Here is a 27269-nt window from a genome sequence, read left to right on the forward strand (position 1 = left end):
TGGAACTGACTACGCTGCTACGAAAAAGCGAGGAAAGCTCGAGTCGGGTCGTCACTTGACCCAGACCCCTCGTATTTTATTTCTCCGGGACTATCGCACCGTTACAAGCCAGGCGTGATCTCTTAACAGAAGACTAATGTGAAGTGCAAATTTGCTAAAAATAGAAATTTACGGCCTTAAATGAAATTTTACAGTGCAAGCGGCGGCCTCATGGTTGGTGCGCTCGACTCTGGATCGAGTGGTTCGGGTTCGAGCCCCAGCCGGGGACAACGTGTTGTGCTTTTAAGCAAGACACTTTACTCTCACAGTGCCAGGTGTATTAAATGGGTACCGGCGAATTTAATGCCGGGGGTAACCCTGCGATGGACTAGCATCCCATCCAGGGAGGGGTAGAAATACTCCTAGTCGCTTGGTGCTACGGAAGCCGGAGTTAAGCACCGGCCTGATGAGCCACATGGCTCCTGAGTAGGCTTAACCTTTACCTTTTACCTACCGCAGCGAAACAATTTAAAGTCTCAAACTCCTTTTTCCAGGTAACATCTTGAATATAAACTCCATGATTAGTAAGGCGCTGGTTATCTTTGACGTACAAATCTTTTATTTACATTTCAGCCTTTGACGTGAATTAAACATCATGTGTTCGATGATCGAAGACCATAGCTTTTCTCGGCACTACCCTCTGCGTTCCCTTAATGTATAATACCGAGACTGCCATACGCTTTTTCAGTATACTTATTTACATACTCAACTTTGGATACCAATAATGTTCAGCTAGATCATGGTTTGACAAAAGCAATTTAGTCCAGCTAACGACTATCCTTAGATCAACTTGTCTAACGTTTAACTCCAAGGCTATATCATTTAAACAAAGCTATAAAAATACGGATATCATAATAATTTTAACTTTGTAAAGCTACTTAAAAGAGAACAGGTCCTGGATGCTTATCCTTCGCACATCTTGAGTGAATTATTACTCATTTCATCGTAATAGACATCTGTCATTATGGCCAACATAGCTATTATTCTTCTATGCGCACGCAAATAACCCTTCTTAGACTACCTGCGCTCGCTGTTGAATGAAAATTCTACCGTTTTCTAACATATTGTCGAGGTCAGAATTCGTCCAATTTGTCTACGTGAAGAATACCATTTAGGCCGGCCAGTCATTAAAGAGGTATGTTATAGGCAACAACATAGCCCAGGGAAAATATGTGCAAACTTGTATCCAGTTCAATTAAATCCTCAATTCGATATCTAACATATATAAGTATGTGTGTATTAACCAGCCTGTGGTTTGTATGTTTATGATTAACCTGTATATATAAGTACGATACATCTTAAATAATTTGCGTAGGTGCGAGCACATGCGCAAGTCGCAAGTCAAAAAATTAGGAAAGAATAAAGCACATACGAGGGATTCAGTCTCTTCTTGATTCTCTTTTGAATTGAGTTTATATTGCTTCAGTCTCGACCAGGGGACGCCATCTTAGGTATGTACAATCGATCTTTAGATCTGTAAATCTAAATGTAGCTTTCTCGATCCTGAAAATCATCAGCATCCGAGTCACTGAAAGGGTCTCTATCCGGGTCATAGATAGTCCCAGAATTGCCAAAGAAGGTTCTCATTGACTCAGTGTACGATGTCCCATCGTCCCACTCGGCATCTTCGACATCGAAAGAGTCTTCGTTGCCTAGCAACTTTCTCACCGAGTCACGACCCTTACGTAGTCTGTCAATGCACATTGTACTTTCACTCAAACTAAATAAACTGCATTTACTGGATACTTTTTCTATCCCCAGTCCCCTGCAAGGCATCCGCAAGTCTTCGTTGAACCTCTGATCGTGGATGCCTAACTTCTTTTGAACTTTATGGACTTTGTACCTTCGTGAGCGATGCAAGATAGAAATGTCTTTCAGCTCGCTGCTGATAGTTCTTAAGTGTTTTTTAATGTCTTCAAGAAACGAGCTCTCATTAACAGCATCGTTACCCACGAGATTTTTATCACAGGTAAAGTCGCAGTTACTCCAGTTTATTGGTTTGTACTTAAAGTCTTCTTCTAACTTTTCCTTGTGTTGTGATTGTTGATTTTTAACGCTGTAGCTGTCTCTCCTTGGGAAAAATTTCTCTTCCTTAAACGAGGTAAGCTTTTTACCCACTGCTTTCTTAGCATAATCCAAAAACACCCTCAGCATCTCAGCCTCTTCGTTCTCTCGATCAGGGTAAATTCTCACTTCTCGGTAGGATTCATTAAGGATCGCTAGAAACATGTTTATAAGTATAGTAGCCATGGAGGTCATGAACAAAAAGAAGTAGATTGGCCCGATAATCCGATTGGCCGACTTAAGATCGTGGTAGTCCGTATCTCCTCCGATAAACAATCCGAACTGAGTTCGGAAGACCTCGGAAACACTCGAGTACGCTTTCGTCGTGCTACCGAAGACGAGAAGTGCAACTTGCATAAAGGCGAGGAATGCCACCATAAAGACAGCCGAGTAAGAAACGATTTTAGCGCGGCAGCGAACCATGCTCGCCGCCAAACTAGAAATGTGTTCGTTAAATTGTAAGATCTTGAGAACTTTTATTGTTAAAATGAAGACCAGCACGGCTATAAGCGCATTTTCAAGATCTGACCACATTACAGCGTAGTGAAAGCTTGAAGTTTCAAAGGGATTTGCGTGAATTCTGTTCACCAGCTTCGTAGTATAGTACCTTTGGAAAATGGAAAGCACAACTGTGGCTGTTGCCGATAAAATCTGTGCCATCTCCACATAAGCCCATGCGGACTTGAAATAGGAGCATTTGTCCTTCCAGATTTTCACTGCCTCAGCTATGATAAAGTAGAACACCATGAGAAGTACTATTAGCTCGCACACCGCGCTGAAAGAACGCGTTCCCGTCGCACCGTACAGCGACATCGTGTTGATTCTCTTAAACGTAGATGCACCCCCCAAGGGCAGAGCCTCGTAAATGTACGAGACAGCACTGAAGAGATTTGTGGACGAGTCAAAAACCAAAAACTCGATGAGGACCGCACGCGTTTTTTCATCAACCCATAAATTATTCTGCAAGTTTTTTATGACCCTTAGAGCGGATGCCTTTGTGTAACCAAGATCTGCTACGAATCCACCTCCTCCGTAAAGTGCTCGCAGACCTTGAAATGGGAGACTCTGCAGTTGTTCCGATGTCTTGTAACGCCAAGGTCTCGGGCACATCCGACGCAGTGCAAATTCCGATAGCAGTACTGTTTTATTGGTTGGAACTTTCCGCCATTTTGGCATACTGTATGGGGTTTGGTCCTCGCTGTTTACACTGTAAGGTGGCAGGCAGGGATGCAGTATTTCCCTGAATTCAGGATACCGTGGTGAAATAGGACACGGGCCTAAGAAAAATGGTAATCGTACCTATCAATTCACGAGTTTGTGAGAAAAATATAGGAGCCATAGACCCAAAGTCGTTTGTGGACGATCATTCTCCCCGTTTTGTAAATTCTTCGAACTCACCTTCAAGAATTAATCTTAATGAATTATCATGATGACCAGTCTTTTAACTGAAAAGTGAAGCCCTTCATCTCATATTGCCTCTCATTACCCGCACATTTTTGTCCAGAAATGCACGCCGTAACGAAAATGGCAGATTTGACGAAATTTTGTCAAATCGAGTGAATGTTTCGCCAAATTCGTCAACTTTTTGGATCCTTCTAGCCAGGTCATATCTACACTGGTATAATTTCGTCAACAACTTTTGCGAGATTGCGTCAGGATCGTCACTTTTGAGAATATTTCCACAGAATGACAAAGTGCGTCAAAATCGTCAACAAAATTTCGCCAAATCTGCCATTACGGAATGCAAAGGGCTCGTTAGAGATACAGCTGGTTACTAAGTAAAGATAAGCAACATTCCTGATCGGTTGGCAACTAATCATGAGTTATTCCCACAAATAAGCTGACTCTAACTTTATTAATCTTATAATGCACTTAGACCTACGAGTTGTAAAATGTTCGCTGGTTTTCCATAATGGTAAAGGAATATTTCCTACCTGGTTTAATCCTGAGCTGCCTAAAGCGGGGCATGCCGACTAAGTATCCGGACATGTCTGACATGAATCCTTCTTTGTACTCAAAGGGCTTTCCGTTGTACCACTTTACGTCATACACAGCGGGAACTAGATATTTCTGGGTCCACGCCCAAAATGTATCAGTATCCCGGACCTTTGAGGAAACAATCACATGTCAGCTCAGTCTTCAAACGTCTACTCCTTTTTCCAATCAGAACTAAGGCCTGTGTGACGAACGTTCCGGTAGTTACCGGTCCCAAAAAACTGTTCTTGTTCGTGGTCGTGTTCAAACTCAAGATAGATGTATGTTTTTTGAAAGTTTCGAAATTCAAACAAAATATAATATCAAGAAAAACAAGCTTCTAGGAAGGCGAAAAAATCAGAAATATTCCACAAGCACTTCTTACATCAACAGCCGATAAATGTTTACCTTATAAAATTTCGGCAACAAGTCATCAATTCCCTTTGTCATCCAGTAGTGCCCAGTGTCTCTCCTACCGTAAGATATCGTCATCAGTGCCCAGGCAAAGGTCAAGTAGAAAGCCAATTCGATGAGAACTCGCGCCATCACCATCACTCGTAAGCGGTACTCCCGAAACTTTTTTAGTTGCTGGTTGTCGGGTTTCAGTGGTTTATGGGATTCCCCCTAGAGAGAAAGAAAGAAAAAAAGAATTAATAGTTTCTTTAACATTACTGAAGTCTTCAAGGGTAGTTGTGCGAGTGTGTATAAATCGACCATTCGTCCCCTACACAATGTGTTATTTACTTCACGGACCCCTCTCCCCCTTTCCATTTTGTCAGGTTTCTCTTATATTTTGCTCGTGCAGATTTTCTGTTTGGAAATATTCTCTCACACTACATTAATCAAAAAGCCCACTTACCTTAACTATAGACTGCGCCATTGACTTCTGATTTTCTTTATCACTGTCATCTTCTGGCGCCTTCTTGATGAGTAATGCCAATAGTGAAGCTACAAGTACTACCTTGACTGGCTGAATAAATAGAACATCTTGAGTAAACGACACTAAGATCGAGGTCAGCCATTCGTTGGACACTTCAGTGCCCCACATCATGCTGTAGAAGACGGTGAAAGCGGCTGAAGTTAGGGAAGTCAAAATGCATAGCACCCAGGCGATATAAACAAAAAATCGCGACAAAAAGCAGCCCGTTTTGCGCGTTTCATCCACCGTGAAGTTGTCACTGTTTGTGTTGTAGGCCTGAGTAACCCCTCGTCTGCGTCTACTGTTACGGAACAAAAACACAATCAACACATTCACAGGAACAACCAAGACAGCACTCTGTATACCTATAGTGATCTGTCGCCAGCTTAATACAAATGGCCCGAGGTGAAAAGCATTATCGGTATCTTTAGCGCCAAACTGGTAAAACACGGCGTTTGTGAGCATTGCAGACATCAACACGGATAAGCAACACGAGACACGCTGGACGCGCGTAAATGGACTCGTCGGGGGTCTGGTGATAACCGATAGCCATACATGCCCGTCACCAAGCCCCGCTGTCACTCGACTGTAAAACTTGTTCTTAAAACTGTTGACTTCACTCGAGGAAGACACGTAAAGGACGCGCTCAATTTTACCATCCTCCCTTTCGGCTGCCAACCAGCGGTTACACACAAAATGCCATGCGGTTTCCGACGTCGTTTCCCGGATGACGATTTTGTTGACGAACCATTGAGGATTTTCACCGGAATTATCGTGCCAGATTTTGATATGCGATATGTCGCCCAGCGACTCCTTTAGCGACAACATGAACGTGTTGACACTTCCCCGAGCAAAAAGCTCATTGTTGCACATGGTGCTGCAGTTCAGCGGAATGACATCAGTGTCTGTAGTGTCACCGTAAATCATGACAGCTACATTAGCGGTAGTTCCGCTTCGCCGCCACAAACCAGTATGGATTTTCAGCTCGTAGCAGTAGCTACTAGGATTAACGTCACCTAATGGAATCACTTGGGTCACCTAAAAGTTAGACAACGAACATCAGCTCTGTTTTTGATATACCTCACTTTAGGCCTCGTGTGTTTAAGTGCAAGACGGAATAGGAGTGGATGGAAAAATCATTACGAGGAATTTAAAATTACGCGCACTAATCACAGAACAAACTGTAGGACGTAAGGCCTGGCAGTAGATAATACTATCGACTTGTTGTATGTGAATAGCTAAGACTAAAACTGGTGATAAAGATACCTTCGCTTAAAGATGGCAAAGAAACACACAAAATTGTTAACATTATATATTGCACCGCATTTCCATACTGTTCCTGGCCACACAAACATTTAACATCCGTAGCAGTAAAATAAATTCCTGATTGACCAAGTGTCTATTACATACCTAATGCCATACCTCTTATGGTATATGGTTAATTTTAGATCCTCTCATTTATATTTTTCTTTATTCCCATTTCTTTTTTGCTTGATATTGTATTGATATTGTGAAGGGAAATTCTCTCTTGATCATTCATGGGAATGGAAAGGTTAAATACTCTACTTATAAATTCGTTTCCTTACCTTCTGCCTGTCACTTCGGTCCGCCCGCCGTGCAAATACCACTGCGATTAAGTAAATTCCAAGCATAGCACATACAGTACCAAGCACTACAAAGTTTTTTGTCTCCAAGATGTTGCTGAACGCGTCCCACACTTGGTCAAAGTCAATAGGATTCGGAGCGACCAAAAAGTCACCACCGAACGCAGAGAGATGTGTGCAGAGGCACTGAACAGAACCATTGACTGACTTTGGCCCAACCTGGATTAAAGGTAAAAAGAGTAAAAGCCGGTGGTGAGATTGTCCGGCGAGGTCCATACTTCGAGTCAATGGGAGCTTGGTCACACGGAAACAAAGACAAACACGTATGTAAATGTGTAAACCAAAAAAATATCAACTGCGCAGTCATGAGATAAATATTATGTTAAGTTAGGCTAACCCACGGTTTTACGGTAACTTTTCTACAATATTTGACTTTCGGGAAGCTTTTTTCGACTTATTTTGGGTACCACATAGCAACTTGGTCGGACCCACCTCATAAGAATAAGCGTTGTCAATTTTAGGCAGATTTGTCACTTCCACAGCATATACTATGACCTCTTTTTCCGACTACCAGTTTGAACGTTACGATTTTCGTCTCTCTTTTGAGAGCATGTAACGCGATGCCGCAAAGGTAGAAGAGCGAACTCGCCCAAAACCTAATGACTACGAAAAGTATAGCTATTGAAAAAAATGAACATTACTCACCCTGCAGCCTTCTGAAGTCCATTTCTCTTTGGTTTCGGACCAATATAAACATGCTCCCATGGAGATTGACAATGTGTAGTTTTCATCAGTACTGGGATCATACTTCGGGACAATCACCCTGGGGGTTGGAGGGGGGGTAGTCGGGGGGTCCTTGAACTCCACGCACATTTCAGATCTCCGCTGTCTTCCATTTTCAGAACAAGATCTCCGCCTGCGTTTAATTTCCTTTGAAATATCATCGGAGCCAGGAAGACGAATTCCAATGTAATGTAAACCAATGTGACCGGTGACGTCACTAGAAAGTGTCAGTAAATAAGGATCCTTGGTGCAGTTAAAATTCCCATCGAGCATTGCATGACTCGAGTTTTTAATTTTTTTTTTGGCATGCCTTTTACATGAGGTGAAATCTGGGACCTCCGCCACGAAATCGTAGTTCGTTAGTGTCGGTCGGCGAAGATGGCGAAAATAAACGACTAATTTTGATCCGTTTGATGGGACCACCTTGACGCTTACTACCATTCCGTCTTCGTCAATTGAAACTCTGTGGTATTGCATACTGCCGTTAACACTTGGTTTCACAAAAGAGTGTAAAGGAACCTGGGGTGTCTGTTGTCTATCTGTTTTTATGTAGAGCTCGATTTCTTGAGACAGTCCCAAGACTTCTAGAACCTCTCCTTTATCGTTCTTAAGGTCAATGCTGATCACGGCTGACCTAACAGCTTTGGCGGTTTTGTCCCACGAAAAAGGATTATGCTTCAAAGAAAGCATCTGAGAAAAGGTGAAAGTTAAAACTTGCCAGTGAAAATCATAATAGTCAGTCGTACGTATGATGCATGATCCTCGCAGTAGAGAGCGCTATTTATGCAATAGCGAAAATCAGACCTGAAAAAAATCAGGCCTGTACGGGATTCGAACCACTGACCTCTGCGATACTAGTGCAGCGCTCTACCAATTGAGCTAACAAGCCAACTGAGAGCAGGCCGTTAAGTTGATTCGTAATAAACCCGTGATGATAAATCAGATACAATGGATATATGAAGTTCATATATTTTGAACTGCGGTTGTATCAATATCGCTCTCTACTGCGAGGATCATGCATCATGCGTAGCTATAACCGCAGTTCAAAATGTATGAACTTCATATATCCATTGTAATAGTCAGTCAGTCACCCATGCCAGTCAGTTTTTTGGGCGGTGTATCTTTGTCTTTGTAAATTCTTACCTGCGTGTCTACATATGCCATTTCTTGTGCTTTCTCACCTAACAGCTCGTCAGACGGAGGGAATGTCACTTTGCTGTCCTTTATCTTGACGGGTTTGTCGCTCATTGCTCTTGGAGTCTTTCTGTCTAACCTCATGGATATTGCCTTGGTCTCAACTTCAACAGGCTCGTCACCAACTTCTCTTGACGATAGCATGCTGTCCCCGATCTTGGTAATCAGTTTAAAGGCTTTTTCAGCCAGAACTTTTGTCTGTGGGAGGAGAGGCATAGTAAAACGTATCTATGCTGCAGGTCAACTGAAGTAAAGCAACTTGGGAAGGAATTCTGTTTAGTTAAATCAACCCACATTTATTTAGTTAATTAATAGTTAATTAATAATTAGTTAATAATAATTAGTTAATTTAGTTAATTAAAATCTTATAGACCTCTTATAGAGAATCAATGCGTAAAACCGGGGTTTGAGTTAGACCTCGTGTAAATAACCGGCCCATAACCTCCAGCTGGTTTAAAAACTTTCCTCGTACTCTTAATATCCCAAGTAAGTAAGTAAGTAAGTAAGTAAGGACTTTATTTATAGAGGGAGACACGTAACAGCTGTATAGTTGACAAACCTGTGGCCCTCTAACTAGATTATACAGCATTACAAAAAAACTGATAAATAAATAAATATATAAATAATTACAAAATTCTATAATAGAAATAGCAGGATAGATTAAAAATATTCAGAAAGATAAAATTAATTTATAAAAAATTAAAATTAGATAATGTGCTATAGCTTAATATTGTTTCAAAGTTTTCCAGGTTTTTATACGAGCTTATAAAATGCTTCTTCACAGCTGTTTTGAATAGTTTTATACTAGGCTTATTTTTAATATCATGGGGAAGGCTGTTCCATAGCTTAACTGCTTCAACACTGAATGCCTTGCCACCATCGTTATTTCTTAGGTATTTGGGACACACTAAATTTAAATTGCCATGTCTAGTAGACCTATTGTGTACAGAACTGTTCGTCTTGAGCAAGTCTCTGATATAAATCGGAACATCGCCTTTAAGGCTCCTAAAAATCACTGTACATTTATTTAATTTGATTTCATCAAAAAAAAAGGCAACCAGCCTAGTTTACTAAAGTTTACAACACTTCTAGAATAAGAGTCCACTCCAAGAATTACTCGGGCAGCCCTTTTCTGTAACCTTAGGAGACAGTGCAGTTCTTTAGCTTCGCAGATATTCCAAACCATGCTCCCGTACATAAGGACGGGTTTAATCAAGGCGTTATAGTATAAGATTCTTTCCTTTGTTGGAAAGTGGGTTTTTACACCGGGAAACCGATAGAAAGCGCGGTATATTGCCGCTCAAATTAAGTATGTTAATGTGATTATAAAACGAGATCAAAATACCGACCTTTGTAACGTTAACATTGTTACTTTCTTTGCTTATTTCGTCTTTCTTGTTGCCTGTCTGTGTTTTTGCCTCAGATTTCACGGCATTTGCATCAAGCACATTTCCAATTCCCACCAAGAGATTGTTTCCCGCCTTGTTAATGCCGGTCGGGTCTTTGTCACTTCCTCCAACGGTAATGTTTTGAAACTTATTTGTCATACTTTCCAAAACATCAACTGAAGTCCACTACGGTAAAAGAAAGATTACACTTTTTTCATTTCTAGCATCGCCAAGCTCAGAATTGGCACAAGCGTGATAAAGCTACGAGAACGCCAGGGTGAAGCCTGCCCACGAAAAGCTCCTTTTGGACAGGCGTTTAGATGTTTAAATTAAGCGAAATAGTGAACAGCACAACAATATCGGCGAAGTGAAAAAGCGACAGAGGGAGTTTTGGATTCATTAAGTGACTTCATTGAACGACTCGACCCAAACCTCCCTCGTTGTTTCACTCCTCCGCTATCAATCGCGCTGCTTACTTTCGTTTTACTTACTGGGCGAACGCCTAGAACAGACCGAAATTATCCGTGAAATGGCATAAGTTTATAACTTCTGGTTGGTAAAAGGAATAACCCATCCTCTACCGGAGCCTTGGAAACGCCCAGTCTATTGTGACCGATGGGATTGCTACAGAGTTTGTGGTTAGTCATTTCTTTGTTATGGCGCATTTTGTACTCCGTGAAAAAGAAAACGATACTTTCGCTTTCGTCCTCAGGAGACTTCCAAAATATCTTTCTTTAATGTTGGACACACAGGTGCAATTTACCTACCTGAGATTCTTCCGAGAGTTCTTCACTTTTATCAGTTGCACTGGCTACAACTGAGGTCACTAGAATGATTCCTTGAAGGTCATCAACTTTGACTTTTGATGAATGTTTGATCATTTCGTCCTTGAACTAAAAAGAGAATTTTCATTTTACAGTAAACAAAAGCCAAACCCAGACAGGAACACTGGCATACGCTTTGCGACATTATCTTCCTTGTAATTTATTATCTTGCCAAAGCTCTCTGAAATTTCACTTAAAAATTGTCTTCTCTTTAGCTCTGCACACCCTTCAAGCCCTAAGAGTGACCAGCATCTAATTTCTCCTAACAGCCTCACCCTTGAGTCAAACATTAAGGCGATGAGATTAAAGAAAATGATCCCCAATTTAGGAAGCTACTGATTGTCAAAAATCAACATTCTCCTGGTCAGTAACGGAGGAAATGCGAAGAGAACAGTGCGGAGAATTAGAATACCAATGTTAGGAAGTGAAGGCTTGAGCCTTCATGCATCATTAGACCATTTCGTAATTAACTTGTGTCAATTTTTGAGCCGTGGCCTTCATTTCGTGATTATAATGATAAACCACTTTGGATAGGGCGCATTCTGAAAATCTAAATTAACCCAGCTTCTACCTTTATTTTGTCCTCTTTTTTAACTTCTTTATCAGTTGTTGCGGACATCACGGACAGTAAGGTGTTCGCCAGCCGCATGGCATCCTTGCCACCATCTTTACTTTTCAGTAACTTAGCCATCTCACTATTATTGCCCATGGTAAATTGATACAGGGTCGTTGCGTTAATTGTCCTACCGGAGAGAACCTTGAAAAGGAAACAATTACGTTACATATAGATATCTGCTTTAAAACGACTGTTCATGTGGATTTATATAAAGGTCGTTCGCAAGAGCACCTGTTGCCACCAAAATATTTTAGGAAATAACAAATCATAAAACGTATTGGGCGTTTAATGAAATACTTCAATTACACGTTGTTTCTGTAAGTGCTATGATTGCGTTACATTTTGACTGGAACATTGTGTCACGCTCTTGTTATCGTAGCTAATAAGAGCAAATTCACGCCTCTTTTGGCATCCTCCATTATTTCGAGCGGTGCATGACGGAGAAGGTCGGAGGAACAGGTGGTTCGAGAAATGCTTTATTCCTACTTTCACAATGCAAGCGTTACATTTGAACTCACCTTAACCTTTACACTTCTGAGCCCAAATCCACCCCATTTGTCTTTGACATAGATGTCCACTTGGAACATATTTTCTTTCTCGGTGTCGCCAAGAGGAAGCTTGTTAGTCTTCAAATAAGGCGAGGGGCTTTCCTGAAGTATTTCATATACCCCATTACTCGACCTGTACCCAAATTGATAAATCAGGTCACTGTCTTCATCCACCCACCCTAAACAGGAAAATGTGAAATTTGTCACCAAAACTTGACCTGTAAATCGATCAACAGTGCAGTTTCCTCCTCTTGGGGATTTGTTTGTTGTGAAAGGATAAGTAAAAGAACTTCTGATGTCCTTAGTTAGATTGCCACGAAGTTGTAGTTCATATTTTCTGCCTTCTTGTAACACAAGTTCGTCAATTTCCAGAAGCGAAAGGTCGCGATTATTTTGTATCGTGGCTGGCTGAAATTCTCCATTGTCGCTCTTTACGTAAAGAGACCAGCTGAAGTGCATTTTTTTTTGCTTGCAAAGATCACCGCCACAAACTCCTTCGAAAAATATTTTCTCTTTAGGATTTACTTTTCGTTTACAATTCCTTTTGCATCTGCAAGAGAAGTAATAAAGATATGACAATTTAGGGATAATACACCACCGTAGGATGGAGGACGGCCACTAAGGAAAATTACAAAATGGCCGACTTGCCCTCGTCTTGGTAAGTTGACGTTTTCTTCTCTTGGTTTCTATTTATGGAGCATGAGCATTGTATACTTGAAATTGGGTAATTAGAAAATTGAACAGTTTTATTGTTGAAATTTTGGAAACTTTTTATTTTCTTTTTATCGATGAAGTTCTCAGTGTACCTGGAATTTCGAAAAACGCCATCGAAGTAGATAGGCCGACAACGAACGACTTACTTTAAATATATTATTTTGCTTAACAATGTTAATAAGTTATAAATATCAAGGAAAAATGTAATCATCATTGTATATGGGTAAACAGCTGAGGGAAACTATTTTACCACGCAGAAAATGTCTCGCTAAAGGTGAGGGTTTGAAATAATACAAGAGTGTAACAGTGTAACAGTACGATGATGCTGAACACTCTTCATTGATATTACCACGTTTCTCACCATTATAATAATATCACATGACCATAAGATTTAAATGTCACAAAATAGAAAAAAGATATATGTGCTATAAAAATGATAAAATTGTGCTACACTCACATTTTAAAAAGGACGCACTTACTTTTCAGTTTATTTTTTGAACAGTTTGTTTGATTTGTGACTTATCGAGTAGCGTGTTTATAAACCGCTGGATAAGGTTCTGGCAATAAGCGGGGCTTCTCACAGTGTGAGAAAGGTAGATTAGGTTAGATTTATACCTTGGAAATACCTTACCTGATTTCAAGATCGAAACTGTTTGCACTTTTTAACTCAAACTCATATGAAATATTCTCCTTCCTCGAATCTTTTTCCACAATTAACTGGATAATGTAAATTTTCTTGGGCTCCATTTGGTCCAAGAATAACTTTGAAAATGCACCTGTAAAATTCAGTTTGCCAGGTCCAGTTCCATAACATCCCTTTGCATTTAATCTGTTTCCACTTCCATGCGGAACAACAACAGGTAGTGTTGCAGTATTTCCTAAAGTCTCATTTTTCCTTGCACAAAGCCATGTAAAAGTTAAGCCACTCTTATTTTTCTTTTGCACATCAGGGTCAAAAGAATTTGATGCATTAAACTCAAGATACCTGTGGTATCCTTTAAGAACACCCTCTTCCAGTGGAGGGTTTGTCGACACAGCCACATGAATAGGTGTTTCTGTGACTCGCAGGAATCCATAATTGTAGTTCATACAACCACTGGCATTTACCTGAACCTCAATGTAGTATACACCATATTGAAGGGTGTGTTTTGGTATCTCTTTTCGTATAATAGTTGTATTTCCAAGTGCAGTATCCTCCATGGAAATACTTATGGATTTAAAAGCATTTGTCCTGTCCACATCTTTCCGTCGAGAGTTCTGCAACTGTGCAATTTTCCAAGAAACAAGAGCTTTTTGCCGAATTTCACTGTTGATTGATGCTCTTACTACGTAAGATGCTGAGCGATTGATTCTCCTAGCTTTATCATGGTCATGGGAAAAGCTTGATAAAGAAATGTTTGGCATTGTGCACGAGGACGACCCTGCCCAATGAAGAAAGGTAATCACTGATTAATCACATAAATAGCATACATTATTTGATTGAAGGGAAACTATATATCGATAGCTTTTAGGCAGGGAAGTCAATAGAATTGAAAGTAGAAAGAAAATAAGAAATGGCAGGAAACTAGGTTATCGCGCTTGTCATGTTGTTTTGTCAAAATTCAGGAAAGACTATAGGAACTGAATATTCAGATAAATCTTTTAGGCGCTGCACGAAGTTCGACCAAATTCTGATCGTATAATCATTTCAGACATCTGAACATTTTAATGATAATGAAATCACGTGGGCAACTCCAGCCGAAACTGGGAAACGGTTGCAATACAAACTTTAACTGTGTGACTTTCCATCAACACTTTTGGTAAAATGAGGTTAAAGTAGCTAACTAACGATGGCAAATGAGAAAGCCATTTGGTTTTTCCAGCGGCTCTTGCTGACAGCTCTGATTTAGATAGTGCTTCAAGTGTGTGTTGTAAGAGATCCATGATTTCTATATTTTTTTCTTTTGTGCACGCTTTAAATAAACCTCGCTATCCTATCCACTGGTCATCAAATAAAAAAAAATAAACGTAAATTGATAGTAACTATGTGGAAACTGAATGAAATGGTACCTTTAGGGTCCTTCACAGCAAAGAAGCTAGAGTCAAATTTGGTGAAGCTTTTTAAGAGTTTTTTTGCTCCCACAATCATCTGTTTTAATTGTGAATCTTGCACGCCAACTTTGATGCCAACAATTAAGCTTCCAGGTCTAAAAAAGGAAAACATTTTAATTTGAATGATCATATGCAAGGCTTTCTTTAATGATTTCGGAGGCTATAGCGATATTGCTCGGAATATTCACGTAATATTATACTGCATTTATATTAGTGAATTAAAAAGTTCTCAATGCACAAGGTTTTGTCCACAATATTTAGCCTCAGAAAGGATTTAGTTTACATTCAACAATATCACTGAAGCTCTCATCAATGGCTTTATCAATATGGTATTACCCTTTATGTATAACTTTTTATTGTTTTAGAATGATAAACAACCCTACACATTTAATGATATTGTACCTTAGGCTCTCGAGCTTAGCCACTTGCACTCCTGGGAGACTGCTAATCTGGCCTATCTATCAGTAAATAACAGAACAGACTCTATGAATCTTTTGCAGGTACGATATAATAGCCAACCTGTGAATTTTTGCGTACAGGCACTCAAACCTGTATAAACTGCACTCTCGCTAAAAGGTAGCGCCTGGAGTGAAATTTTAACTCAACGTTATATCTATCAGCGTCAGCAACATAAAAACAGCAGCACAACACAAATAAACTACTGCATTAGCAACAACGGCAGTATCAACATGATTATCATCGGCAACATCAACTTCAGCGACTAAAACCCCACCATGACATACATGAGTCTTTTCTTAAATGAAAAGTGATACCTCGTTTGCTAGCTTCTCTTCAGTTATTTGAAACCCATCAGATTTTTTGTCTATGAGCATTTCCAAAGTACAGTGTTCATCTCTCCACCGGAAGTATAGGTCCACAGACCTCTCTGTGGATGAAAAAGTAACAGAAAATAATTTAAACATGGGCAGCGGAAAAAGTGCTGAGGAACCGTAGTGGACAGTGGTGATTGTCTTGGGACAGGAATTTGGTTTGTGCTTTTATAATTTTTTAAATTTGGACAAAGAGCGATGAACGCTAAGTAAAGTTTGGTGAAACAGCTGTAATTTTCAACAGTATTGCATGGCCCACAAATATAACATTGCTAAGTACATCTTGTAAAAAGAGCCTTTGAATAATTCCCATTCCGCTGATCATATCATGACTTTTGATGGTCTTTTCTTATATTGCTACTGGCGGACGGCGTTTGTGCAAAGAAGGTCTAGTGAGACTTCATTCCCTCAAACCATCTTTTGATGTTATAATTTGGATATACCAACAAAGTTGAAATGGTAAATTGGCCACCGCATCGATTACAAAAGCTGACGTTTCGAGCGTTAGCCCTTCGTCGGAGCGAAGGGCTCCGACGAAGGACTCCGACGAAGGGCTCCGACGAAGGGCTAACGCTCGAAACGTCAGCTTTTGTAATCGTTACGGTGGACAATTTACCATTTCAACTCTGTTGATATATCAAAATTATTCCGTTACCCCCACCGACGCAGCCCCAAACAGTTTCTTTCGAAACTATCAGCCTTTATTCATATTTTGATATTGCTTTCCAAAACTGTGCTGTAGACACATTTATGATAAAGGGACGAGAAAAGTGGGAGTTTCATTCCCTGCTCAGTTTCTGTCTAACCCCCCTTCTTTTTAGACCAATATTTCCACCTTTGATGCCGAGCCACTTTAAGCAAGATATCTGTTGCTTGAACGTAATTCCACTTACTCATTATACATCCGTAGAGTTCAAATCTGAAGGCAACATTGTTGTGGTATTCTTGTGGCTCGATATAGATATTCTGTACGTTTTCAGGTGCAAAGTTGTTTCTCACAATCGTATTTGAGTCACTGTTTCCTTGAAACAGCTAGAAGTAAAAGTATATTTATCAGATTTGTAGGTAAAAAGACAGCTTTTTAAGACAGATGGATTGAATATTGAAATGAATATTGAAATTGTTAGTGGGAGTACCTTATTTGGCTGTGATCTTAGAAAAAAAAAATCTTTCCAAAGGAAACATTGATTAATTACTGAGAAAGAGGGCTTGAGAACTTTAAGTTAAAAAAATGCAGGAGCGGACATCCACATATGAAATATAAACATTACCCGTAAGCCGTCATTTCAAGTCTTCTTTCGTTAGATAATAGTAAAACTCACCACTCCATTCTAAAATCATTTTACTGTTCCGTTTTCCGTTCTACTCACACCCTTTACCTTGGGTCTCCCACGGCTGTCCTTTACATAAAGCTTTTCCGTACTGCTTTGACGCGTGAACCCCACGTAATACTGTTCGACCCATTCTTCAACTTCAGGATCACCAAACCCTTGCGTCGCCACTCCAGTTACGACTGTCTCTGTTTCGAACTTTACCAACACGAACTTGTATTCTAGTTTACTCTCTTTTGCAGCTCTATACCCGCCAGAGCCATTTATCTTTGCCTCAATGGAATGTATCTCCGGAGGGTGAATGGACAAAGACACCAGCTTAAATTTTCCTGATATTATTCCAAGAGGAAGATTACAAGCAACTGCAAAGGAAATCGACAAAGAAAAAACTCCTCATTAAGTTTATCATCTATGAAATGTCTATAAAAGAGGGCACTACGGGTCTTCCTCTTTGAGAGGTTGAAAACGTCAATAAGGGACTATGTGAAACAGTGTTTCACAAGCATAGGACAAGGAAAACAAATCTGTATCTCTGGCGTGGAATAGTACCTCAGGCTAATCAAATTTCTGGTTCGGAAGCATGCGACTGGGGTCACGAGCGTTCATTCGTGTTTTAAGCCCCAAGGGTCACACGAGGTACGCGCAATCAGGTTGGATAAGCATTGTCGAAGTATCTTTTTTGTATATAGGCCTACCTTCAGATGGCGAGACTGTGTCTTGTGCGTTGGAGATACAGAAGGTAAAGCTAAAAGAGGCGATGATGAGTATTTTCGCCATAATGTTATCCAAGGTGCCCCCTTCTGCTAATAAATCACCAGTGGCTCACGTGGGCCTGAAAAGAGGACAAAAAGTGTTTTGAGACAAGTTCAATATGAGATACTGTGAGTGATTATTTTCGATTCAGACAACGTAAATTGATTTGGTAGAAACCTTTTAATAATCAATCTGTAAGCACTGCTTGGTAAATTTTCTTATGCAGTGATGCACAGATGATTTATCTATGAAATTGATTTATTAGATTCGCCGACAGGCAGGGACACCGCAACAGCTTGCGTCAATTACTGCGGGCCCAGTAAACCCACCCACCCCACCCCAGGGGAGGACATCCGCCGCACAGTAATTTCGTGCGTGGGAAATTAACGTCTCCTACCCCTAACCCTGCAGGAGACGGGGCCTACGGTTTATTCGTCCTTATCTGAGAAGACTAGAATATCTATCCATTTCTTGATATTATAGAAAGGTAGCAAATTCTCCTCAGTTATTTTAAGACCCTGAGTGTTGGTCCGGCTGGGGCTTGAACTCTCGACCTCTCGCACAACAGTCCGGCGCTCTACCAGTAGAGCTAACCATGAGGCGGTTATAATAAAGGGACAATAAGCTAAAATGGAATCATGACAGACCCTTAGACGATCAAGTTAGCCATTCAAAGAATAATTAAGCCACCTGAGATCTAAAAACAAGCTACACTTTGTTAAAGAATAGAATGACAGGAACTTTTCAACTAACTGGAACTTGGTAAAATTAATTGGAATTGTTATTTGTATTTATGTATATGTGCATGTATTTGCTGGTTTGAATGGGGGCCTATATAAACAATAAGAGGGGCAGACCAAAACATTGGGAGCTACAAGTTGTTCAATGATTTCTTATGTTTGTTTTCGTGAGAACATGTACAAGCTTAAAATTAAAGGAAGTGCTTTGAATTCGGGATTCACTTTCAAGTGTGTACGCTCGGGATAACTTATTTAATTGCAGTGATTCATAAATTAGTATCTGGCATGGTTTTTAGTGCAAAAGAACATGACCAACCCAATATATATGCTAATATTGATTTGTTTTTAGTGTGAATTAGCCATTTCCAGAGGCACTTTAATTAAGAAGCTAAATAATTCTTTTCAGTATTGACCCTTTGACCTAATACAAGTCTTCGCTACTTCTTTCAGGAACGTCTAGAACTACTGATTGAGTAACATCAAGTGTGCTTTGCCACTCGTACTGAAGCAATGCCAAAACAATGTTTTTCCAGCGAATATTACTTTTTTTGTGGCCATTATATAAAAAAACTTGTAGGTTGTTATTCAAATAGTGTGACTCGAACACTGACTACGTCCCAATTGAGTAGGTGTTGCCATTTTTACGCCTTTTCCTCCAAAAATGAACTGTTTACTCTTGTTGTGGATTGTTATTACGTAGCTACCTTCAAACTGTATTTCTGTAGATGTACTATTGTTTTACTTAAGTATCTTTCGAGAACAGTTTTTATTTGTCACGTTGGTTTATATTTATACTTTGGCCAGGCGAACTACGAACGGAAGTGAAAATTCAACAAGAACAATATGTGGTACAGGCGCGGTTTGGTTACAACCTACAACGCAAGGAATTACGAGAGCATAGATATGAATAGATGATAGTTAGATGAACTGCTGTCAATCTCCTGTCAGTTCCTCACTGGTTACAGTAGAAGAACGGGCAACAATCTAATGATCATTTTATCAGTTAGCAGCCACCAGTTGAAATTTAACGTTAAAGCTGCAAGTTGAACTTCTGCCAAACCATGAAACAAGTGAAAAAGTACAGGCGCACTTCACTTTGTTGGTTGGTTAGCTAGTCCCCCAACAAAAAGCTATCATAACAATTGATTCGAATTTTAACCTCTATATAATTTAAAAAATTTTTCACCGAAACTTTACTCATAACGCATTAAGAATAACGTTTTTTGGGAATGTTATGAGGTGATCACATTTGTACAACAAGTTGATACCTACCGTCTGTAAACAAAAGTGTGCATTGCAAAGGGGGATTAATCTGTAAAAAATTCAGCTATTTTTAGTTTGTCTTACTTAAAATAAGATGCCTGGTGCTTCGATATCTTTTGTAGGTCTATTCTGTCCACCCGTTGGTGGCTCTGCAGCCTAAAATCCGTGTTAACGAAGAACAGCTTGTTAATTCGCAGAGTTTTTTCATCTGGTTGTTTTCAAATTACTTTGAAGTAGCAGCGGTTTACAGGAAAATATATTCATTTAGGTACACTTATTAGATGATGTGGCTGGTCCTTCAATGTAAACAGGAGGATTCTTGAATTAATCGAAACCTCAAGAACTGCTTCCTACTGAAAACAATATCACTTAAACTGAGAAATTTCCGTCGTTCAATTTTTGGTCTAATTATGTACCATAGCGAGTGAGTGCGTCAAGGGAAGAGTCCTACGGCGAAAAGCATTCCCGCCTAATTATCTCCATGTTAGGAAATAAAATGAAAAAAAAGCAAGCTAGAAAGATGACAGTTCTTTACGCAGGATAGAAGACAGGACAGAAAACAAAGATTACAAATATTTCGTGTCTTTTTGCAATTTTTTTTTCTCTCAGCCAAAACACTGAGATTTAATTAGATAGGATTTTTCGTCGTCTTATGATTATGCTTTTTCATGTAAATTTTCTTAACCGTTCACAAAACTTCTTATCTTTGACTTGAAAAAGCGTGGAAAAAACAAAGGCATAGCAGATGCGAGGTGCATGATGCAATTAATAGTCAAATCTTTTGTTTTATTGCTCTTAATTTTGAGTGGAAGAGTTAAGTGTAAAATGAGAAATAGGAAGTATTAAGTTTGAAATTTGTGTCGGTGTATGTGTGTGAAATTGTTCCGATAGGTAATATATGTTTCTGCGTTTTTATTTTTACGAATCATTGTGGGGGAAAATTTGCAAAATTTTCTAATAGCGCAATACCTCCAAGTCGTGACAGCCCTTCTCAGCCTATTTTGCGAAGTGCAGGCAGATGTTGAAAACTCCCACACAGCTAAAAAAGGCTCACTGAATGATGATTGGATGAGACCACTTCCCTTTGCAAATATGGGAAGTTTCGATTATGTGCTGTCAACTATTTTTCAATTATTGCGGAACTTCAATGACGATGTGAAACGAAAAACTGCTACATTGAAGACCTGATCAAAAGGGATTAAATTCCACTTGCGACGCTCTTTGTAAGGGCAGCTTTCGACGAGAACAGATTAGGATTAATTCGAAAAAGTATGTTTCTTTTTCATCCGTTGATATCCAAGGATGTCTCATTTTCACTTGTAAAAGCGACACATTTACGAACAAACAGGCAAAACAAACAAAGAAGTGTACGACTTGCAATTAGTTTTATTATTCTTTGCCAACACGAAATTATGAAACGGAAATAACATGTGTAGCTATCAAGGAGTACTTGATATGGTTTAAACTGGTAAAGAAAGGGTTCAATTAAATGTTAGTGGAAATAAAGGCATTTAAAAAAACCTACGCATGTAAGTTACTTTCGCGAGATGGAATTTGGAATTGTTTTCTTATTTGTGGCTCATTCTATCCTTGGAGAAATATTAATGTATTTCAAGTTTTTTGTTGCTTTGCAAACGAGACGAGGAAGTTTCCCCATGCTATCAGTTTTGCGATCTCAGGCGTCTGAGGTAGATGTAACTAAAGAAATACATTTCAATTAGCCCTTTTTCTTATTTAATCGAATATTTTTCCAATTCACTGCCAGAAGCAAGAATGTACTCAGGATCATGTCGGCTCACACGAGTTTTCCCTGTGGCCAACTTACGTTCTTATCACCGTCGTTGTTTTTTACAGGGAAAAGTCCGGTAAAATCCAGTATTAAATAGATGAGGTATTATTGAAATGCCACCTCGGGATACCTTGATGTGTTGCACCGAAATAATTGGTTACTCCTACCGTGCTAAAGAAATAAATTCCTCTCACATTTGCCTGCTTTACCATCTGCTTGGATTATTTGGATTTCGAAATTTTTTCCTACTTACCTGCATTGCCAAGTTTTCTCTTCTTGTTGCATCATCGTGGCTTTATCTGCGAAACACAACGAAATTAATATTTCTGGCAAGGAAGCCTCCCCGTGTGAAGACGGTGGTATGATCAATTGTTATGAAATGTCATCAGACTTCTAGCTGTTTTTAGATCAATGATTATTTTTGCCGATCGTTTTTAGTAGCCTCTAATCTGGTTTTTACTAGGAGCCGAAAAACGAAAATTGTGCACCTGATACGTCAAATAGTGCCTGGAGTTCATCCTCCAGGTGCACTTTTCTGTTGAAGTTTTATTTGCTATTAATTTATCTGTCATTTTGTTTTGCAGTTTTTATTTTTCTGTTTTGCCCTTAGAAGAATAATAAAAGCTTTTGTTTCAATTCGAGAACAGTGAAAGAAAAAAGCGCTTCGGAGTACAAAACAATTACAAATTACGTCTTTGTCAGGAAACAATTTTGAAGCATTTTAAATCCAGCCAAATTAAACTAGATAAAACACCGAGTTACCGTCATGACACCTCCGTCTTTCTTTGAACCCCGGGACGCATCCAAATACTTTTACTAATCTAATACAAGCCTAGAAATGTTTTTTGTCGCTACAAATTCGTTTTGGTGTTCTCAGGACAACGTAGACACAGCACCATTTTTCTTATTTTTTAATGGAAAGGGTTTTAGTTTTCGGAGCTTAAATAAGAAAGACTTCTGCCAATCAGTGTGTTTTGACTTAGAATGCCTTGAACACGTATTGGGTATCATGGTAACTCGGTATCTGTTTACGTAGTTCAATTTTATTGAAATTCGACTCTATATAATTATGCACATAAATGTTTAATTTGAAGTTCACTCAAGTTCTAAAATGAAAGCGTTTTAATTTTTCTCATTTTTATAGCACGAGCTTATGTCGTTCAATTTAAACGCCTGTGTTATCTCCTCGGAGATGAGCATAGTTCAATTTGAAAAAAAAAATACATGCCGTGTAAAGTTGCATTCAAACGAAGGATAAAATTAGTATTGGTTTGTTACTGTAAAAGTAGTAATGCTCTGTCAAAGTAAAATGATATCTGACGTAATGATGAATGGAGTATCAACAATAATAATAATAAAAATAATGGTATAAATAACAAACAATGATTATGATGGTGATAGCGTAATAATAATAGTAATAATAATAACAATAATAACAATGAGGACAGCAATAACAAATATAATAATGTTTTGATAATGATAATGATTAAAATGTTGATGATTAATATCAGCATTAATAATAAAAATGAAAATATTGATGATGACGATGACGCTTACGGCCATCCTAAACAAGAGGAACAGACAAGCGAAATCAACTTATTTTTGTTCATTATCACCTCGATTTTCACAAATTTTGCTCCTGACAATTTTTAGGAAATCTTCAATTTGTTGCATGGTAATATGAGTCAAGCTCAAGGTTCGATTAAACGAAAGCTCTTTCTTAATCTGTCTTATTATTAACATTCATTGAGATATGATAGTACTGGTCAACATTTGAAGTTTTGAGTCAAGCTGGTATAATCATTTCATTTAATATGATTTCTCTGGAAGACATTCCCCCGTTTGAGATTTTTCTTGACTGTTTATATTCCAGTATCTTAGATTTTAATGTTTGGTTAGAGGTTTCAGGAGCAGCAGCAGTTTGGATTCAATAGAAACAAGTAAAAAGAATTTGATAGAAACTGAAGATCGAGAGCTTGGGCCATAGAGTAAAAGGTGTCATTTCTCAGTGTGCGACTGTAATGGCTGTACTACTTTCGGAAATATCTTTAAGTATAGACGTTGATTTTCACTAAGAAAGTTTACAAGTAACAAATAATTACAAATCAAACTTACTGGACTCAGTATCATGGAGAGTAGCCTTTCTCCACAATTTTCAGTTGATCAGGAATTTAACTTTGATGCATTTGAATTGCAAAACCGATACCTTTGTAGGTACATCTAAAGTTAATGAACTTCGGCTGAAACCACGGGGTTATCTTGATTTGGTTCAAAGTGATCTTGGCTCATTTAAAATGGTTCAGCTTAAATAGACAACCCGCTGTTTTCTTTGACTAAACGATTGCTGTTTGTAAACATTCACCCTGTGTGCCTAAGGAAACCGCCGACTTTACAACTTCAAATGATAACCGGAGTATTCATAGTTTAGTGCAACCCAAAAAAGTAAATATGAAGTTCCTCTGGTTTCACCATGATATTAATCAGTTATGAATTAATTTTGTTTTTATTTTGTAATGGATAGATTCGAAACTTCTGGAGCTTATAATTCTTAATCCTCGTTAATAAGGTAACTTTACAAGGATGTTTTGTTCGTTTTACAGCTTTTTCTTAGGTGAAATAGTGCAAATAACCCCATCTTGAGGGTAATGCGAAATCTTTGGAAGCGGTAATGTAAGGTTTTACTCCTTCTTTAACTAACAGTAATTTTCTTGACTGTTGATATTGTTTTTAAAGGACTCCTTTGAGGTTCTGTACATAAACTTTAACAGCTCTTCTCTAAAAGTCTTTTCGATTTTCAGTTCAACTACATATTTGTTGAAACATTTACAAACATTTGGTCCAATGCTATGTCCTGAAAAAGCGTTTCGTCAAAAGAAGTCTGAATTGCTTGGTGAAATTATAGTTTTTTTTTTTAATTTTTATTCGTTTCGTTGCTTATTTTTTAAGCCTGATATATTTCGATTAGTCTATCCCACAGAATTAAAATATTATCGTTACGGAAACCATTGACCGAATGACTATGTTCATTCTTGATAAAAACAACCGTGCAAAAAAAAACTCGAGAATTTCCCTTCTGTATTTAGTGTTTATATGCATTAGTCAGACGTCATTTATTTGACGATGGAGTTTCGTCCAATAGATATGTTCCTCTTATACCTTTTGAGACATGTCAAACCTTTCATCTATAATTAGCGAGCTTTTTATAACACTTATTTCAATACAAATGCGGGCTTTGTAAGCTATGAAATGATTTATGTTAAATTTTAAAGTAACTCCGTTCATTTGCATTAGAATTTTGGTTTGATGGTTTCATTAAAGTAACTCTCTTCTCAGAATTTTCATGATATCGTTCTTGGAAAAAGTTATGGGTGGAGATTCTGCAAGGGAATTTTCCCTCTAACGGAGAATTTTTGGTTGAGAATAAAAAATAACTTTGATTACCTGTTAAACGTGTGATGCTTCTTGAAGATCTATCCGATGCCTGTCTACTTCGACAACTTTTATTACACGTATTACTCGTTTTCATTGTCACATTTGCCTCTGCATTGACGTTTAAGAGTTGATGTAATATCTTTTCTAATCGAAGTAATTTTCCGCCCAGCTATCGCTGACCTGAATTAAATTTCCCTAAAGTTGCGAGTAAATTATTCAGGGCTACGTTTTTGAACCGATAAACACGTTAACCTGCACGAAAATTATTCAACGGTCTTAGAATAAAAGTGGGAGAACGGTATAAAAAAGTCACGAGGTTACTGCTATGTTTTCTTTCAATATCTGTTTGTATGCCGTTTCGCGTTTTGGCATAGGATTTTAGCGAAAACTGAAATCTCTTTCGCCACTATTAGAATTGCTTCCTGTATATTGACGCATTGAACTGTTCAACGGCATTTTAGTAATTTCCCGAACTGCCGAAGAATACGTGCTTACAGCGTATCTGCCAAAAACGTCAATTTAACCTGAATTTTATGATGTACATTTGCCACCCGTTTACATGCTCATGGTCATTTGACTTCAAATTTATTTGAAATTTTCAAGTGGGTGTAGATTTCTTCAGTCAAAGACAGTGACATGACCGGAATATATAGCTGTTCATTTTGTTGATAAAAAATCCAATTTAATTTTCTGTTGCACGCGATTCTAAAGAAGTACCGATTTTGTTGAATTCTACTTTGTCACCCCCACATTCTTTTGGGAATCTACTGGTATACACGTTTTATACGAAATTTTATCCTATGGTAGCGATATCGACCACACTTTTATCATATTGTTATATTCGAACGAAAATTAGGAAATGATACCGGTGACCTCACATGAATTCTTTATGAGGGAACTTATGCTTTACGTAAGAGAAAATCAGGGCTTCAGAAAAAAACGTCAGGGCAGGGTTATGTGGTGATTTCAGAATTGAAATTATCACTGTTTTTTTCTTTTCAAATTTTAACCAATCGATGCAATACGATAAAAAATGTTTGCAATCGAGGTCGCAGTTCACTAAGTTTCAAGGGTAAACTCAGTTTTTAGTCAACTTTTGTCCTGCATTAATATCTGAAACTAGATTGTTGCGAAAATTTTCTTTGTCTTAGGAGAAGTGTGACCTTTCCCTATCAAATAATTCTTTACTTGAGCTAAATTGAGGTAACATGTTTCATAGCTTTTAACAGTGGAAGATATTCATCGGGCACAAATCTATGTATGTCATGATAATTGTTCCGTGCTCCCAATGCCCACTATGTCCTAGAGAGCTTTTATGAGAAACAATTCATCTTCTTTTTCTAAAGTAATTTTGATTTCGTGCGTGCTTTTCGCGTGGTCTGTGGTATTGGAATTACTTGTGCGTCTACATATCTATCAATATTCATTGAAAATTCTGTTTCTGTTATGTTAGCTCGGATGTTCCAAGACGTGTTCCTGTATTAGTTCACCATCTAGCGACAGTAGGAGTCATTTTTGGTCACTCGATGATTCCATTAACCGCATACAGGATCACGTTTTCTCTTTGAAATATTTTTGAATGGAAAAGTGTTGAAATCGTGACCGACTTTTTTGTATAAGGACGTTTCAACAAACTCTGCACTTGCTATTACGAGATAAATGATTTGTCCTCAACGAATTTTATTTTTATGTTATTCTTTTGGACACTTTAGCGATAAGCTGCGAAAGACACTCTTTACATCATGGACGGATCAAAACAGATTTACAGAGGTGTAAATAAGTTTTATATTTCCTTTAAAAGGTGCACACCTTTTGATTTTTTTTCAGACCTTAGTTTTGAGTGTGCAAATTGTACTTCTGCGAACCTTTTCGCTCAAAAGTACTGAGAATTCGGCCAAATTCTTATGCTAATTCGGCCTTTTTTACCCAGCTGACAAGATGGTTAAGGAAAGTTGGGAAGAATCACCGGTCAGCCGGCGTTTTATCTTTCCACTCCTCTCCGTAAGCGGCAAAAAAAGGTGTCTTCAGTGCAGAAGTTGCGAAATTGGTTGTGTTAAAGTCAATTAACAATTTCAAAGCGGCCGGAAATAAAACTTGAGGCTTCAACTTAAAATCTAAACTTTCGTACCTGGTATCCTTTTTTCCCTAGAGTTTTGCTGTTGTCGCTGCAATGACGATGTTGTCGTTTGCAGTGTTCCACGGTTTACTGTTATCCAACTTTTAAAAAAGTAATTAAACGATTCTTTGCTCTGTGCACCTGCTTCTGCTCTCGTTTTAATAGCTTCAAACTCAGATATTTCTTGCGATAAAGTGAATAAATTGTTTGCTTTCTGTGATGCCAATAGGTGAATGGGATCTGTTATCAGACCGCCA

At 38.6% G+C, this 27269-nt stretch overlaps 1 protein-coding gene across 2 annotated transcripts; it reads right to left on the bottom strand.

Moving 5' to 3' along the window:
* Positions 1–575: 575 nt before the first annotated feature.
* On the bottom strand, positions 576–27269 carry LOC111339309 (polycystin-1-like protein 2). 2 transcript variants are annotated; one of them, XM_022945937.2, is made up of 20 exons: positions 27025–27269; positions 21718–21763; positions 17615–17751; positions 16968–17281; positions 16482–16620; positions 15532–15644; positions 15161–15216; positions 14717–14853; positions 13299–14088; positions 11924–12503; positions 11361–11546; positions 10733–10858; positions 9927–10151; positions 8527–8775; positions 7306–8073; positions 6583–6819; positions 4937–6034; positions 4486–4701; positions 4038–4209; positions 576–3380 (listed from the first exon to the last, which is right to left on the bottom strand). In XM_022945937.2, exons 3-20 carry the CDS (start codon positions 17694–17696, stop codon positions 1522–1524), a joined length of 7347 nt encoding a protein of 2448 aa, XP_022801672.2. In that variant the 5' UTR covers positions 17697–17751; positions 21718–21763; positions 27025–27269; the 3' UTR covers positions 576–1521. The 2 variants fall into 2 exon arrangements, with proteins under 2 accessions (XP_022801672.2, XP_088619168.1); XM_088763042.1 differs by lacking the exon at positions 27025–27269 and adding an exon at positions 24906–25013.

Source organism: Stylophora pistillata, chromosome 6 (assembly GCF_964205215.1).
Source record: "Stylophora pistillata chromosome 6, jaStyPist1.2, whole genome shotgun sequence".
NCBI lineage: Eukaryota > Metazoa > Cnidaria > Anthozoa > Scleractinia > Pocilloporidae > Stylophora > Stylophora pistillata.

Excerpts from the sequence above, each read along its gene's own strand:
- LOC111339309 (XM_022945937.2), bottom strand. The coding sequence starts at position 17,696 with ATGGCGAAAATACTCATCATCGCCTCTTTTAGCTTTACCTTCTGTATC. Across the intron at positions 12,504-13,298 it reads AGTTTCGATCTTGAAATCAG|ATGCAAAAGGAATTGTAAAC; the intron begins GTAAGGTATTTC and ends CTTCTCTTGCAG. Across the intron at positions 3,381-4,037 it reads GCAGCTCAGGATTAAACCAG|GCCCGTGTCCTATTTCACCA; the intron begins GTAGGAAATATT and ends CATTTTTCTTAG.